General features: G+C 45.3%; 2 protein-coding genes across 3 annotated transcripts in view; one reads left to right on the forward strand and one right to left on the reverse strand.

Moving 5' to 3' along the window:
- LOC116049140 (calpain-2 catalytic subunit-like) overlaps positions 1 to 8,154 on the reverse strand; it is a 21,992-nt gene extending 13,838 nt beyond the window's left edge. The window contains exons 1-10 of the mRNA XM_031298558.2: positions 7,744 to 8,154; positions 6,822 to 6,891; positions 5,712 to 5,833; positions 5,366 to 5,499; positions 4,343 to 4,511; positions 3,716 to 3,799; positions 3,240 to 3,325; positions 2,802 to 2,876; positions 2,449 to 2,609; positions 1,113 to 1,282 (exon numbers count right to left, since the gene is read on the reverse strand). Of these exons, the coding sequence (XP_031154418.1) occupies positions 1,113 to 1,282; positions 2,449 to 2,609; positions 2,802 to 2,876; positions 3,240 to 3,325; positions 3,716 to 3,799; positions 4,343 to 4,511; positions 5,366 to 5,499; positions 5,712 to 5,833; positions 6,822 to 6,891; positions 7,744 to 7,980 (1,308 nt within the window). The 5' untranslated portion in view covers positions 7,981 to 8,154. The remainder of the gene's footprint in view (positions 1 to 1,112; positions 1,283 to 2,448; positions 2,610 to 2,801; positions 2,877 to 3,239; positions 3,326 to 3,715; positions 3,800 to 4,342; positions 4,512 to 5,365; positions 5,500 to 5,711; positions 5,834 to 6,821; positions 6,892 to 7,743) is intronic.
- LOC116049192 (receptor-interacting serine/threonine-protein kinase 3-like) overlaps positions 1 to 16,241 on the forward strand; it is a 286,056-nt gene that overhangs the window by 244,192 nt on the left and 25,623 nt on the right. The gene's annotated exons all lie outside the window — the stretch shown is intronic.

A 16,241-nucleotide genomic window follows, 5' to 3' on the forward strand; every position in this document is an offset into this window, starting at 1 on the left:
TGAACCCGACCTTGTGCATGTGTCTCACTCCGTAGTCTACATCCACAACGTTCCACTTCCGGGATTGCTCCGGCAATGTGCTCCGATCCACTGGATGTGCGTCCCCTTCCTTTGTCTCTGTGTTGGTGTTCTAACCTTGTGAGGACTATAGTTAACTGCTCCTCAGATCTCTGCAGGGTAAATCCAGACAGCTAGCTAGACTATCTGTCTAGACTATCTGAGTTTTCTGTTGCACAACTAAAACTACTTTTGAATGTCCACATGTTCCACCAAAACAAGTTCTGTCAGGTCCATAACGTCAAGAACCACACAGACAATGAAAGCTTTAAGAATTTATTGAATAAATTAGGAATTAAATTTGGCGATATGGCTCTGTTTAGAGGAGTCCCCTGACCTTTCATGAGCACCATGAAAAAGCAGAGAGTCAGGGGACAGCAGCAGCATTAGGGGACGCTCACACAGTTTAATACTGGGAGAGCTAAACTATTCCCCCATATGAACAGAGCAGCAACAATGACATAGAAGCAAATGCCATGTTATACACAACAAGGTGGAGCAGGGGAGGAGGTGGGTAGCAAAAAGCGAGCAGCAAGCATTTGGAGCAAACTAAAGCAGCAGTAGGAACAAGCTAAAGATGCAGCATTTAGGAGCAGCTAAGGCAGCAAGCAGAAGGAGCTAACTGAATCAGCTTAAGTAGCGCGCCCTGTTGAGTGTAGCCATTTAGCAGCGAGGGGAGTGACCAGCTGATGCGCTAATGCAGATCAGCTGCTGCAACTTAGCTGATGCAGATCAGCTGATGAGACCGTGTTGTTGACCAATAGCGGTTAGCAGCGTCTTGACTACCTGGCCTGCCAGAACTGACGCTGACGCTCAATTTCCTTCCTGAGACTATTTAGCAGAGGCACCGTGGCTCCGTCCGGAGCTTAGCCCCGCCCACGATGATTGTGATTGGTTTAAAGAAATGCCAATAAACCAGAGCATGTTGTTCCCCATCCAGGAATGCTGTGAGGACTAGTCTGACCCTCCTATGCAGAGCTGTGGAGGAAGGTCTGGACGTGAGAGACTACTCACCCCCCGTAGACGGTGAACCCGACCGTGTGCCCGTGTCTCACCTGGTAGATGGCGAAGCCGACCGTGTGCATGTCCTCCCCCAGCTTCCGGGCGCGGCGCCGGTTCTTCTGGATCAGACCGACCAGGAAGCTGCAGCCGACCTCGCCGTCGCCCGGGTCGTCGTCTTCCTCCTCCAAATGGATCACAAACTGAGGGTTGGTCCAGAACGTGTCTGCAGCGTTGGGAAACTAAACGTCAGACTCTCTCACACTCGCTTTAGGAAAACAGTTCACTGAAACGTGTTTCTGAAAACATGTAGAGAGAGAATTCATCTGCAGCTGACTCTGTCTTCATGTAGATCCACAACGGTCATTTACAAGATGTTCAGAGTTGTCCAGAGGCTGAGAGTCAAGTCAAAATATTCTCACTTTGATTCTTAAAATAGTCACACTTTTTGCGAAAAAAATTCCAACTATTCTCTCAAAATATTCCAACAATTTGCTAAAATATTCAGACTTTTATTCTGAAAGAGTAAAAAGATCAAAGATTCAGTTTTCCAGAGGCGGAGAGTCGAGCTGGATGCCCCTCATTAGCATAAAGTAGCCTGGATTCAACTTTCTGCAAATGAGGAGCGGGAAACTCGATGCCCCTCACCGTGACGCTCCCAGAATGCATTGCTGCTTACAGAGACAATGGTGGTATCCAGAATGGGTCACTATTTACATTTTAGGGCGCTATTCTCTTCTCTGCTTCTCTTCATAGTGGTCAGATTCATCTACCAACCCTTATAGAACTGGATCAGGTCTGCCTCGGACCAGCTCTTAATTATGCTGTTCTAGTTTTAGACCGCCGGGGGACTTCCTTCCTTCCTGTGACACACTGAGCGTCTCTCTCTTTCCATCTGTGTGCATCCATGTCAGAAATGCTTGTTACTAACCTAGCTCTGGGGAGCTTATTCCCCAGAGTCCTTATGTTTTCTCACCCAGCAGTTTAGGATACTGGAGCTGTTGTTTTGGAAGGATAAGGTAACGCCGCCATAGCAACGGTAGTAGATGTTTAATTTGTGCAACAGCCAAGGGCGTAACTCTGGGTTCAACACACGCCTTGCCCTCACCATTGTCAATGACATCAATCACCCTCTACATCCAGACTCCTCACTGCTGCCATGTAAACAGGTTTCTATGTGTCTATATACTGTCTTTATGTCACATTAATGTGCATAAAACAGACTGTGAAAACTAATCTCCCTCATGGGACAATGTCTGTCTGTCTGTCTGCCTGCCTGTCTGTCTGTCTCATGTTTCTGTCTCCCTGTCTGTCTCTCTGATGTTTCTGCCTGCCTGCCTGTCTGTTTGTCTGTCTGTCTGTCTGTCCACCGCTGCCTGCAGGATGTCTGACCTGGGTAGTTCCTGCAGCCTCCGGCGGTGGATCCGCGCCTCCAGCTCCCGTCGAACTTGGACAACGCCCACTTGGAGACGGTGTCGTCGCTCAGGGCGTCGGGCGTCAGGTTGCAGATCTCCAGACGGTCGTAATGTCGCAGGAAGTCGGCGAAAGACATCCTGCAAGGCAGAGCAGAGGGTTGACTTCACACACACACACACACACACCTCCCCCCACTGTTGAAAAGTAGGTACTTGTAAGGTACTTTTTACTTGAGTAGATTTTTATACCAATAATTTTACATGAAGTTCATGAAAGTAATAGTATTTTTACGTAAGTAGAATATCTGGAGCCAGGAAGTGTAGTTTTACCAGAACTCTCCGTCCTCGGAGCGATGACTCAGACGCTCGCGGTCCTCGGAGCTGATCTGACGCCACTGCATTGAGCTGTCAAAGCAGGAAACACTTTCACAATAAGAGCGGGAAGTATCGGTCCACAGCACTTTTATTTATCAAGATGTGACGCTGAATTTAAAATCTGTCCAACACAGAGCAAATATCTGCACATATATCAACCATATCTGCTTACTTCTGATGATATCATGCTCTATGTTTTAGAACTACAGTTCCCAGAAGGCTTTGGTGGATGTACATAGGAAGTACAATGTCTCACCTCCCCCTCCCCTTCCCACCCCTGCAGAATGTCGAAAAAAGCATCAAAACTTACACGTTGAGAAAGTGACAATAAGTCTAAAAAAAATAGACAAAAATGTTGAGAAAAGCCCCCCCTCCCTCTGTTCGGGGACCTACTTGTCGCTCCAGGCTCCGGTCCACTCCACCTGTCCCCAGGGGTTCCTGATCCGGATCAGCTTCTCTGTTCCTCCCTGGTGCTCCACCTGCAGCCAATCACACGCAGAGTTACACCTGACTGGCCGGCCAGCAGCCCCATCACCTGACTGAAGCCCCGCCCCTCTGCAGGGGTTCCTGCTGCTTTTAACACAAATAACTTTCAACAAATAACGATCCAGGACTAGGGGCTAAGACTCATGGGAAATGTGGTTTAATGCCACATCACACGGCCTGCGTCAGCCGTCAGATGTTTGGCAAAAACGCAGGTCTTTCCGATCATGTTGAATTGGGGGGGTAGTGTGTTTAGGCTGCAGGGGGGACACTCAAAAAAAAACACTTTGTTTGGTCTGAACGCAGCTTCACTGACTCATGGGAAATGTGGTTTAATGCTGTGGTGAGGTGTTCACGTTGGTGAACGTGGGGGGGTGTCCTCTCACCTGAGCTGTGCCGGTCACAGAGTAGGCGTGGCCTTTCACCAGCTTCTGAGAGGTGACGGCCTCTGACTCAGACGAGCTCGTGATCTGGAAAACATTTCAATTAACTTTAATACAAACGTTGAACCTCCTCGACTATATATATATATATATATATATATATATATTCACTTCAATTTAAACAGAAACTTCCAAAATTGTTTTCAAAAACTGATCACAGCTTAACCAGGTCTGCTAGAAAACTGTTTATTTACCTGTTGTACCCCCGTTTACCCAGTTGGTTTCCCCTTTTTTCCGGTTGGCTCCATGTGTGTTTTCCCCCCTCTGTGTAGGCCTACCTGATTTACGCCAGTAGTTGTACCCCTGTTGTACCCCAGTGTTTCCCCTCTGTTGAATCAGAGCTTACGTCTATGTATACCCTGTTGTACCCCAGTGTTTCCCCTCTGTTGTATCAGAGCTTACATCTATGTATACCCTGTTGATCCCCAGTGTTTCCCCTCTGTTGTATCAGAGCTTACGTCCATCTATACCCTGTTGTACCCCAGTGTTTCCCCTCTGTTATATCAGAGCTTACGTCTACGTATACCCTGTTGTACCCCAGTGTTTCCCCTCTGTTGTATCAGAGCTTACGTCTATGGAGCAGCCCATCAGTGAGCCGCGGCTCTGAGCTTTCTGGATGATGTGGAACAGCTGAGCATCGGGTCGTTTGAGCTCGTGGACCTCGGCGATTCCTCCGGTGAAATCCTCAAACCCCTCAGTGGTGGATCCTCCAGACAGAGCCTCGTAACAGCCGTTCAACCTGCAAAGACATCACAGAGAGATAACACACGTGTGTCTGTGTGCGTTTGTGGATGTGTGAGTGTGTCTGTGTGTCTGCGTGTATATCTGCGTGTGTGTGTGTGTGTGTGCGCATCTGTGAGTGTGTCTCTGCGTGTGTGTGTGTGTGTGTGTGTGCATGTGTATGTGTGTCTCTGCGTGTGTGTCTGCGTGTGTGTGTGCGTGTGTGCATGTGTGAGTGTGTCTCTGCGTGTGTGTGTCTGTGTGTGTGTGTGTATGCGTCTGTGTGTGTGTTTCATCCTGCTGGAGAAACAGATGTAAAGAATTCAGCGACGTGCTGAAACCAAACCTGAACACACCTGACACAGCGTGTATTATCACCTGAACGCCTCCAGTGATCAGCTGATCAGGTTACCGGTTGTAGTAGAGATCCTGTTCCAGGGACAGGTGGAGCATTATATCATAGATATACTACTGACTGTGTACTGTACAGTACTTTGATAACGAAGAAAGGTTCAAAACAAGTTCTGCTGCCTCTTTGTTCTATCACAAAAGGTCGTAGTATTTTAGAAAAAAGTTGGAATATTTTGAGAATTGTGGGGTTGAATCCCTGGCTGGTCTTACTTGGCCTAAGGGTTAGGGGTAGATAACAGAAGGTTGTGGGGTTGAATCCCTGGCTGGTCTTACTTGGCCTAAGGGTTAGGGGTAGATAACAGAAGGTTGTGGGGTTGAATCCCTGGCTGGTCTTACTTGGCCTAAGGGTTAGGGGTAGATAACAGAGGGTTGTGGGGTTGAATCCCTGGCTGGTCTTACTTGGCCTAAGGGTTAGGGGTAGATAACAGAGGGTTGTGGGGTTGAATCCCTGGCTGGTCTTACTTGGCGTAGGCTTTCTCCAGCAGAGCGCTCCAGAACTCCCTCCCCTCGGCCGAGTGGACGAACAGCAGCTCTCCATCTTTAACCGGCAGACGGTCGTCAATCACCACGTCCACCCACTCCCCAAACTGCCAGAACTACAGACAGACAGGCAGGGAGACAGACAGACAGACAGGCAAGGAGACAGACAGAGAGCTGTGAGGTTAATTTTCTTTTTTCAGGATTATCTGATTCTAATTCTGCTGATCTCCTGTTTTCAGTTCTTAAATCTAACTTGTACAGGCGCTGTTTATTTATCTGTCTGCCTGTCTGTCTATCTGTCTGTCTGTCTGCCTGCCTCTCTGTGTACCTGGAAGTGGAAGATCCCGGCGTACTCTCCTTTACTGAAGCTCTGTCCATGAGGGACGACTCGAGCCAGAACTTCCTGGTTCAGGGTCAGAGAGGCGATGGCGGCGAGCAGCCAGCAGTCACCTGGAGAAGCAGACAGACAGACAGGCAGAGAGACAGACAGACAGAGAACGGTTAGATATGAACTAGATGTTTTTTAGAAATGATGTTCAGGTTTTAGGCATTCTGTTATAAAATATCTTGAAAAATATCTCTAGTAGCTTCTGTAGATGGAAATTAAATCCCTCCCCCCCGGTCTGGGCTCGACCAGTGAGCTGTCTGCTCGGAGCCGGCCTGTCTCAGGTGTTTCCCTTAGTTACTGTTGTCATGTCAACACTGGGAGTCAGCCGCCGGCTCCTCGCTGTTAATGGGTTAATGTTTCTGTTGACAAGACGACAACCGCCGCCAAGTCACACACACACACACACACACACACACACACACACATATACTTTGATTAACATGAAATCACCATCACCAGACTCCATGTAAATAATCAGGACTTTTAGCGTGTATAGAGCCAGCATATTTCCACCAGACTCCATGTAAATAATCAGGACTTTTAGCGTGTATAGAGCCAGCATATTTCCACCAGACTCCATGTAAATAATCAGGACTTTTAGCGTGTATAGAGCCAGCATATTTCCACCAGACTCCATGTAAATAATCAGGACTTTTAGCGTGTATAGAGCCAGCATATTTCCACCAGACTCCATGTAAATAATCAGGACTTTTAGCGTGTATAGAGCCAGCATATTTCCACCAGACTCCATGTAAATAATCAGGACTTTTAGCGTGTATAAAGCCAGCATATTTCCACATGTAAATGGGTGAATTAAGGGTTTATTTCAACCAAACCAGAGTGGTGATTGTTGGAACAGTGGAAAGATGAACCAAGACGGCTTTTGATAGTTTTATTTAGTTTCTGTCCACTTTGAATGAAGTGTGTTTTACGATGATAAAAGTCCTGATTATTTACATGGAGTCTGGTGGGTTTGGCAGGTGGGACATGTTGGTTTAAAGATTCACAAAGAGAACTTGAAATGTCTGTGACTTAATGTTGTGTTCTCACCCAGAGCTCCCTGGCAGATGTCGGTCCTGGAGGCTCCGGAGACGATGAACTGGGGGTCAGAGGTCAACTCCTGCACAGAAACACAACAGAGATCCGGTTACACCTTCAGCTGCACGCTCGCCGTCTGGGGCTTCTGAAAAATACATACATTAATTTACATAGAGCTGCAAAGATGAAGGGATTAGTCATCAACTATTAACTTAATCTCCAACTATTCTGATAATCCATTAATCAGTATGATAAAACTGTAACTTGTGTGATGTCAGCTTGTTAAATGTGAATATTTTCTAGTTTCTTCTCTCCTCTGGGACAGGACACTGAATCCTCCTTTCTTCCCTCTTCCTCTTCTTTATTTCTTCCATCGCTGGGTGTTAGCAGCAAACAGACTGAGATACAGAGCAGATACATATCCTCTAATCTGCAATATATAATCTACAATTTCATCAATAATCTGATGTTTTCAGATGTCTGACAGATTCACGCTGAGCTGCTTCTTATTCTCCACTAAACACACCTCAAACCAAACTCCATTCACAGAATCCTGCTTTTTAATTCCTCCTCACTCATTCCAAAACCCTGGGGCCTCATTATCAACCGGACACATGCACAGATGTGTGCGTGCGTAATGCGTAAGAACATTGCCACGCAGAAGCAGTTGATAAAGTTATAGAGAGATAAAAATGTTTTTGTTACTGGAATATTATCAGCCAATCATTGGGGCGAGTTGGGTTTAGGATTATTAAACTCCATGAGGTTAATTATTTAAACAGTTTGGTGGATTTTATGTGCCATGAAAAGAAGAGAAGTCTGAACAAATGTCAACAAGTTGCGGTCATCTTTAAATCTTTTCCTATGTGTCGTCTGTTCAGTTGCTCTGTACCAAACTCCATTCAAATAATGAGTGTTTTTAAGTCCCACCGACCGTCGGTCTCTTCCAGGAAACCCCGCGGATCTTGTAGGAGCCAGCGCCCAGCTCTTTGAAGCCCAGAGAAGAGGTCTCCGCCGGGAACGCGTCGTCCTTAAAGAGGGATCCGGACTCGAGACAGCGCCGCCGCAGAGCCTCGTAGTCCTGGTTCAGGTACTTCACCGCCTGGCTGCACGAGCCGATGCCCTGCTCCTTCTCCCGGCGGCGCTGGAGGGTGGCGGCGATGCCCGACATGCTGCAGCTCGGTCCGGAGTATGGATCCTGGAGAGACTGGAGAGTTTGGAGCGGGGAGAGCCTGGAGGGTGTTTAGTTTGGTTTCTGGAAAGTTTTGGGAGAGTCTGCAGGAAAAGAGGTGGGGCTGCACGGGGCTACAGGTGTGTGCTGTGCCAGAAAGGGAGTGTTCACTCTGTTGGGATTTCAGTCACAGAGTTAAACTAAAAAGAGTGACAGGTAAGACTTCCGGTGACTACCTTCAAAATAAAACCATTGTTTCTGTCCACATTTTACTATTTTACAACCCTTCACTTTTTAAAGATGTCAGACACATTATGGGATGGATCCCTACAGAGATAGACCTTTTAGTTAAAGAGTAAGATCCTTTTAGTTTAACATGAAACAGCCCCGAAATCACCATCACCAAACCCACCAGACTCCATGTAAATAATCAGGACTTTTAGCGTGTATAGAGCCAGCATATTTCCACCAGACTCCATGTAAATAATCAGGACTTTTAGCGTGTATAGAGCCAGCATATTTCCACCAGACTCCATGTAAATAATCAGGACTTATCATCGTAAAACACACTTCATTCAAAGTGGACAGAAACTAAATCAAACTATCAAAAGCCGTCTTGGTTCATCTTTCCACTGTTCCAACAATCACCACTCTATGTTCCTGATAAAACTTCTGTATATTTAAATACAGTATACTTTAAATACAGTAAGATGTCCCTGCAGGACTCTTTGGACAGAGTATTTCTACCTTCACCAAAGTAAATAATCTGAATGTTCTCCGTTTAACATTCACAGTGTTTATATAAGGTCAGGGTCCCTTCCTGTTTTCAGGTGATTCAGTTCAGTTTTTACATTTCAGACTTTTACTTCCATGAGTTTGTTTTTCCACCAAGACAACGGGAGCTTTTAATGTGGAGAGTGCAGGTCAGACTTCCGGTCCTGTTTGTATTAAATGTGTCAACATGAAGCAGGAAGGGAGTTTCAACAAACAGCTTCATTCTTCAGAGCTTCGTCACTCCACCCATCTCTCTGTGTGTGTGTGTGTGTGTGTGTGTGTGTGTGTGTGTGTGTGTGTGTGTGTGTTCAATTCAAATAAAAATGTAAAGACATAGGTGTTACCTTTACAGCTTCCACGCTCCGAACCGTAGTTAGGAGCGAGCTGGTCTCAAGCTAATAATTTGGCAGGTAACTTGCGTCTAGTGGTCTGGGTTAACAGAGTCGAAGCATAAAACAGTGAGGCGTCGGTTGGTTGCAGCAATGGCCTCAGGCTTTATTACTCACAGTGGTACATATTCACAGGCATAAAAGGCACTTTGCAGTCCCAGTAGCTGACAAATCTTGCTGCTGTATTTGTACACGGTGTTATCTCTCCCAGCAGATATGGGAGTTTCCCCCTGCCATCCAGGCTGTCTCAGTATCTGTGGATGGCAGTGATCTGTGGGTAAAAAATGTCCCTGATGTCCTTCTATAGTTGGCAGGAGGTTAGAAAGTGTCCTTCGGTCTCCACCTCCTGCAGGTTGCAGTGTGAGCACAGTCTCTCCTCTCTGGGGAGCTGTATGATACCGTACGAAAATGTATACACACCAAAACGTATCTTATAAAAACTATCTTATGAAACTAGGAGACCACCGCCTGTCTACGAGCTCCACGACACCGACACCTACTACTATTACTTCTAGCTACACCCTGTGTGACCTATGTGAGATGTCTCTTGTATCACTCGGAGCCAGTCAAGTTGGTAACAGCCAGTTTATTCAGCCTCTGCATTTACAATGGAAGACAACAGTGTGTGAATGCTCATCTCAAAGGACAACAGCTAGCATGCTCTGTTTGGAAAGAGGGCAAATGTAGGTGCTAGTTAGCATACAGCAAATATTCGATATGGTAAAACATGAATAAAACGGCTGGTAACTAAATACAACCATTGCCAAATTAACTTCAGACAATAACTATATCTGACCAAACAAACTGGGTCAACTTTAAAATTATTTTCAAGTAGTTAACACTATATTATCCACAAGCATTCACAGACATGTTACCTCGTTGGAAATCCTCCATGCTGTGAGGAATTTCCCATAATGCTGCGCTACAATTACTCAAAGCAGGTACGGCTTTTAACAGTAGATGGCGTTGTTGTGCCAATTTAGTATAATTTAACCTGAACCCATTCAACTATGTTACATACATCTCCCTTAAATTCTGCTGAAGTGGGGTACAATAAACAAGGGAAAACAATACAAGATGAGATTTACAAAACTCACAAAAAGGTACAAATGTTGTGTGACGATAAGAGCGTTACTTGGTTTAAGCCAATCAGAGACTTTCCATCTGGAATAAAGTCAGCAAGGGAGTGGCCAATCCCCATACCAACCCAGACATAAAAGATGCCGTTTACACCTCTCGTATGATAAACATTACTCCTAATACCATAATACTTCAGGTAAATACTACTAAATACTACCAGTGCAAAAAACTAACTTTCACAACATCCAGCAATCTACTCAGAAAACATGTTCCTCACAATGGAAAACAAAGAATCAACTGTTGAAGCTGAGTCATCTACAATGTGCTCGATCATTTCACAAATAAGGCGGGCTGGGGGTTTTACGCGTCTACCTGCCCTAGTGAAAAGTGGCGGTGGCTGTGTGCACACTACATCAGCCTGTGCAAATGTACCTGGTTGTGTGTCAGTTGAATGTTCAGGGGAGGGGACTGTTGTGTTAGCTGCACGTTCAGGGGAGAGGACTTGAACTACTGCTGAGGGTGGGGAGGGTGCGTCCTGGTACGCCACACCTTCAGCGGAGAACTCGGGAGAAGGCAACTGTGCAACATGAACTGATGAACCTGAGATACTTAAACCTTCACACACAGCATTTGGGGCTACAGCCACAATAAGAAAGGAGGTGGAGTCGCCATTTTGTTTAACGACTCGTTCCAATGTACTCAAATAGCTTATGGAAACTTTGCTTCTTTTGAATATGTGGCTCTTCAGTTAAGGTCCCCCTCTCTACCTATATTTCTAATTATCTACAGGCCACCTAAACACTGTGCATCCTTTTTTGACGACTTTAGTGGACTGCTGTCTTTAATCTGTATTAACTTTGACTGTGTAGTTATTGCTGGTGATTTCAACATTCATGTTGACAACCCCCAGGATAGAGGGACAAAAGAACTGTGTTGTATTTTTGAGAACTATGGACTGACTCAGCATGTGACGGAGCCCACACACAACAAGGGGCACACTCTGGACTTGATTATCTCCAAGGGTTTGAACATTTCCAAGGTTGTGGTGACTGATGCTGCTCTGTCTGATCATTCCTGTGTTTTCTTTAATGGCACTATCTCTGTGCAAAAAAGTGTCCAAACAAAGTTAATAAGAAAACGGTATATCACTGACAACACCAGTGAAACATTCATTCAGCTTTCCTCGTCCACACCCACCCTCAATTGTAAAATTACAAATGTTATTGATGCCGTTGCTCCCATTAAGGTAAAAACTGTCTCTGATAAGAAAAGATCTCCATGGAGAAATGCCATACTGGTAAGAACAGAAAAAAGAGAGTGTCGAAAAGCAGAACGCAGGTGGCGAAAAACTAATCTCCAGGTCCACTACAACACCTATAAAGAGAGACTTCGCACTTATAATTTGGAACTGAGGAATGCAAGGCGGTCCTTCTTCTCGGACATTATTGCCAAAAACAATAATAATTCACGTTCTTTGTTTGCTACTGTCGATAGGTTAACAAACCCTCCAGTACCAGTAGCATCTGAACTTTTATCCACCAAGGCCTGCAATGATTTTACCTCCTTCTTCAATGACAAAATTCAGAAAATTAGACAGTCAGTGCTTCCATATCGAGTACAGGGTATGTGTTGTCACAGTGTCCAGGCAAAACAGATTCCAATATGACCCAATTTCATATGATTAACCGTAAAAACCTGGAGGACATTATACAACATCTGAAAACCTCCTCCTGCTGCCTTGATATTCTACCAACGGGCCTTTTCAAAAATGTTGCAAATTGTTTGGCTACAGATCTTCTACAGATTTCTCAACAACTGAACCTTTTCTTGTCACTAAACAACAGTTTTGATGCCTTCCAGTCGGGTTTCCGACCACACCACAGCACTGAGACAGCTCTTGTTAAAGTCTTTAATGACATCCACTTAAACACAGATAGTGGCAAAATTTCAGTCTTAGTATTACTTGATCTCAGTGCTGCATTTGACACGGTCGACCACGACATATTACTAGACCGATTGGAAAACTGGGTTGGCATTTCTGGCTCAGTACTAAACTGGTTTGAGTCTTATTTAAAGAATAGGGACTACTTTGTGTCTATAGGGAATTATACATCTGAGCATACAAATATGACGTGCGGAGTTCCCCAAGGCTCAGTTCTGGGGCCTCTCCTGTTTAACATCAACATGCTTCCACTGGCTCAGATTATGGAAAACAATAAAATAATTTACCATAGTTATGCGGATGACACACAAATTTATATAACCTTATCGCCAGGGGACTATAGTCCAATACAACAACTGACTAAGTGCATTGAACACATTAACGACTGGATGTGCCAGAACTTTCTTAAATTAAATGAAGAAAAAACTGAGGTGGTTGTTTTTGGAGCAAAAGAGGAACGATTAAAAGTCAGCACTCCGCTTCAAACGATAATGTTAAAAACAACAGACAAAGCCAGAAATCTTGGTGTAGTCATGGACTCAGACCTGAATTTTAACAGCCACATTAAGACAATTACAAAGTCAGCCTATTACCACCTTAAAAATATATCAAGGGTTAAAGGACTTATGTCTCAGCAAGACTTGGAAAAACTTCAAAACTTCCATGCTTTTATCTTCAGTAGACTTGACTACTGTAACGGAGTCTTTACAGGTCTCCCTAAAAAATCAATCAGACAGCTGCAGCTGATTCAGAACGCTGCTGCTCGAGTCCTCACTAAGACCAAGAAAGTGGATCACATCACTCCAGTACTGAAGTCTCTACACTGGCTTCCAGTGCCTCAAAGAATTGATTTCAAAATACTTTTGCTGGTTTATATATCACTAAACGGTTTAGGGCCGAATTACATTTCTGATCTGCTAGTACACTATGAACCACCCAGACCTCTCAGGTGGTCTGGGACAGGTCTGCTTGTTGTCCCCAGAGTCAGAACTAAACGGGGGGAAGCAGCATTCAGTTTTTATGCTCCACATATCTGGAACAAACTCCCAGAAAACTGCAGGTCCGCAGCAACTCTCTATTTGATGTTGCCTTTCATTAAATAACTGTTCCTATTTTATCTGCTTTTATATATTTAACTGTTTTAATTGCTCTTCAATGTTTCATTTCTTATACTGCACTGTAACTTTTATTCTCGTATTTTATCTGTTTTAAATTTTTTAATCTGTTTTCATGTAAAGCACTTTGAATTGCCCTGTTGCTGAAATGTGCTATACAAATAAAGCTGCCTTGCCTTGCCTTGCCTTCACTCTCAGAGGGCAGAGCACTTACAGCCACAACCGGAAGACCATCAAACATGTTGGCAGCAGCATCACTATCACTCGCATCATCCATTTGCATCAGCCAGTTAATTGTCTTTGGTTCACTGTCCTGTACATCCGTAGGGACCACAAGGTCAGACTGGTCACTACCAGCAACAGATGTGCAACTTGACTCCAAGTCATCTTCCCCCCCAGCAGGGAGAAAACTCACAGGAAGTAGAAGGTTTCTATGAACAGCTTTTTCCCTAGATGTCACAGGATCTCTGATGTGATACACATTAATTTCACGTTTGACAGACACCACTTCATAAACTGTGGATTCCCATCTGTCCGCAATTTTCCTCTTCCCTCTTCCACCACGATTTGCAAGCAAGACTGTCTCCAAAAGTGAGGGGTGACCACTTTTGCTTTGCAGTCGTAGTACCTCGCCTGATGAGCCTGCTCCGTTCAACTGTTTTGCCGGGCAATACATGCAGCTTCAGAAAGGTCACGTTTCAAGCGAGAAACAAACTCGCAGTGTTCCACAACAGCATTGTTGGTGAGGGCATGCCGGAATACAACATCAATAGGCAGGCACGGGATCCTCCCAAACATTTGAAAGAAGGGTGCAAAACCCATTTTCTTGTGCTCAGTACAGTTGTAACAGAATGTCAGCATCTGCAGCATTTGTGGCCACCTGGCCTTTGACTGGGAAGGCAGGGCACATATCATGTTGCCAAGAATCCTATTGTACCGCTCAAAAACTCTGTTCCCCATAGGATGGTGCGGGGTTGTATGTGATTTCTGGATGACAGCCATCTCCAGAAGCTCTTTAATAAGACAACTCTCAAAAATAGCTCCTTGGTCTGAATATATGCGTTTTGGGAAATCATACACGCAGAAAAAGTCATTCCATAGGCGACGGGCAACCTGCTTGGCTGACTGATTTTTACATGGGAAAGCATGGGACAGCTTAGAGAAGTGATCTGTCACAACTAAAACATCCACACACTTCTTGTCAGTATGCTCAGCAGTCCAAAAATCGATGCAGACCAGTTCCATTGGTTCAGATGTGCAAATGCTCTCCAGAGGGGCACGGTCATGTGGTTCTGGGGTCTTGCCGACTACACAGTGAAAGCAGTTTCTTACATGATTGATGATGTCACGCTCCATCCCTATACAAAAGAACCTCTGTCTGGCCAGGCAAAGTGTGTGAGCCTGCCCCTGATGACCAGCTGAGTCGTAGAGACCATGGAGGGTTTGCGCCTTCAGGGAGTCTGGAACAATGAATTGGTAAGTAATCTTATTCATTATTTTGTCCTTCTTCACTTTGTACAGCATGCCATCCTTGACGGAGAGCTTGGCCCAGTGTCTCAGCAGCTTTATCACACCACGAACATACCAGAAAACCTTGCCCAAGACGTCATCCTGTTCTTGTAGGTTGACTAGTTCACTTTTTGGCAGCGAAGCACTCAGATCGACACTGACAAGCTGTGGGATATTTGGTCCTGTGCCTCTCACTTGACTGACACCCCCAGAGGTGTGTGCTTCCAACACTGCCGAAACATCCTGTGAAGAGAGGGAGCAGGGAGGAAGAGGACGGGCAACGGCAGTTTCTTTTGTAGACTGATCAACAACCAACTGGCAGTTATTAATGCAGTGAAACGCGTCTTGCACTGTCCGTTCCATCATCCCACTTACTTGCTTCTGTAACAAGGCATAAGGTTCAGTTAAGAGACGGTGGCCCATGCATGATTGAAGAAATGGCTCTCTGCTAAGTGCATTGGCAACCACATTTTTCGGGCCGGGGACATAGTTCAGGTCAAAACTGTATGCTGCGAGCTTTGAAACCCATCTCTGTTCGCATGCATCTAACCTTGGCTTAGTTAATGGATTATTACTTGTCCAGACTGAAAAACATCTCCCTTTAAGCCAATGGCTAAATTTGTCACAGATCGCCCATTTAAGAGCAAGAAACTCCAGCCGATGTGCTGAATAGTTCAGCTGGGAATATGAGTGTCTTACTCGCAAACGCCACTGGTCTGGCAATTTTCCCATCAGGTGGCAACTGTGAGAGGACGGCTCCTAGGCCATCAAAGGAGGCGTCAACTGCAAGGATGAATGCTGCAGTGAAGTCAGGGTGGGCTAATGTGACACTGTGCACCAGCTCATGTTTCAAGGTCTAGAATGCTACACTACATTCGTCAGTCCAGTCGGTCGGAGACAGTCTCACAGGGCTTTTCTTAAATCTGATCTGTCTTCTCCCTCTATTCTTTGTTGTGGCAGGCTCAGCCACAAGGTTGAACAGTGGCTTAGCTTTAGCAGAACAGCCCTCAATGAAATGATGGTGGTAAAGAACCATTCCTTAGAAGGACCGGATCTCTCTTGCACACTGTGTTTCCCCACAGGACTCCATCAGGTCAGCCTCCTGTACATCACTTATAGCCTGTACTTTACTTGGATCTGTCTTAACACCATCTTCACATATGATGTGTCCCAGAAACCGGCGAAGAAAGTGGCACTTTTTAGGCGAGAGCTTCAAGTTGTTGGTAGCAAGACGTGAGAAAACCATCTGCAAACGCCCCAGTGCAACCTGTTCAGATGGAGCATAGACCATCAGATCATCCAGGTAGCACAACAGGCTTGTGAAGTTCTGATCGCCAATGATGAACATCATCATTCGCATGAAAGTGGCAGGACTATTTGTCAGGCCCTGAGGCATCCTGTTATATTCATGCAGGCCAAATGGGGAGGAGAATGCTGTGAATGTTTTGTCAT

This window comes from Sander lucioperca, chromosome 4, assembly GCF_008315115.2.
Source record: "Sander lucioperca isolate FBNREF2018 chromosome 4, SLUC_FBN_1.2, whole genome shotgun sequence".
Lineage (NCBI taxonomy): Eukaryota > Metazoa > Chordata > Actinopteri > Perciformes > Percidae > Sander > Sander lucioperca.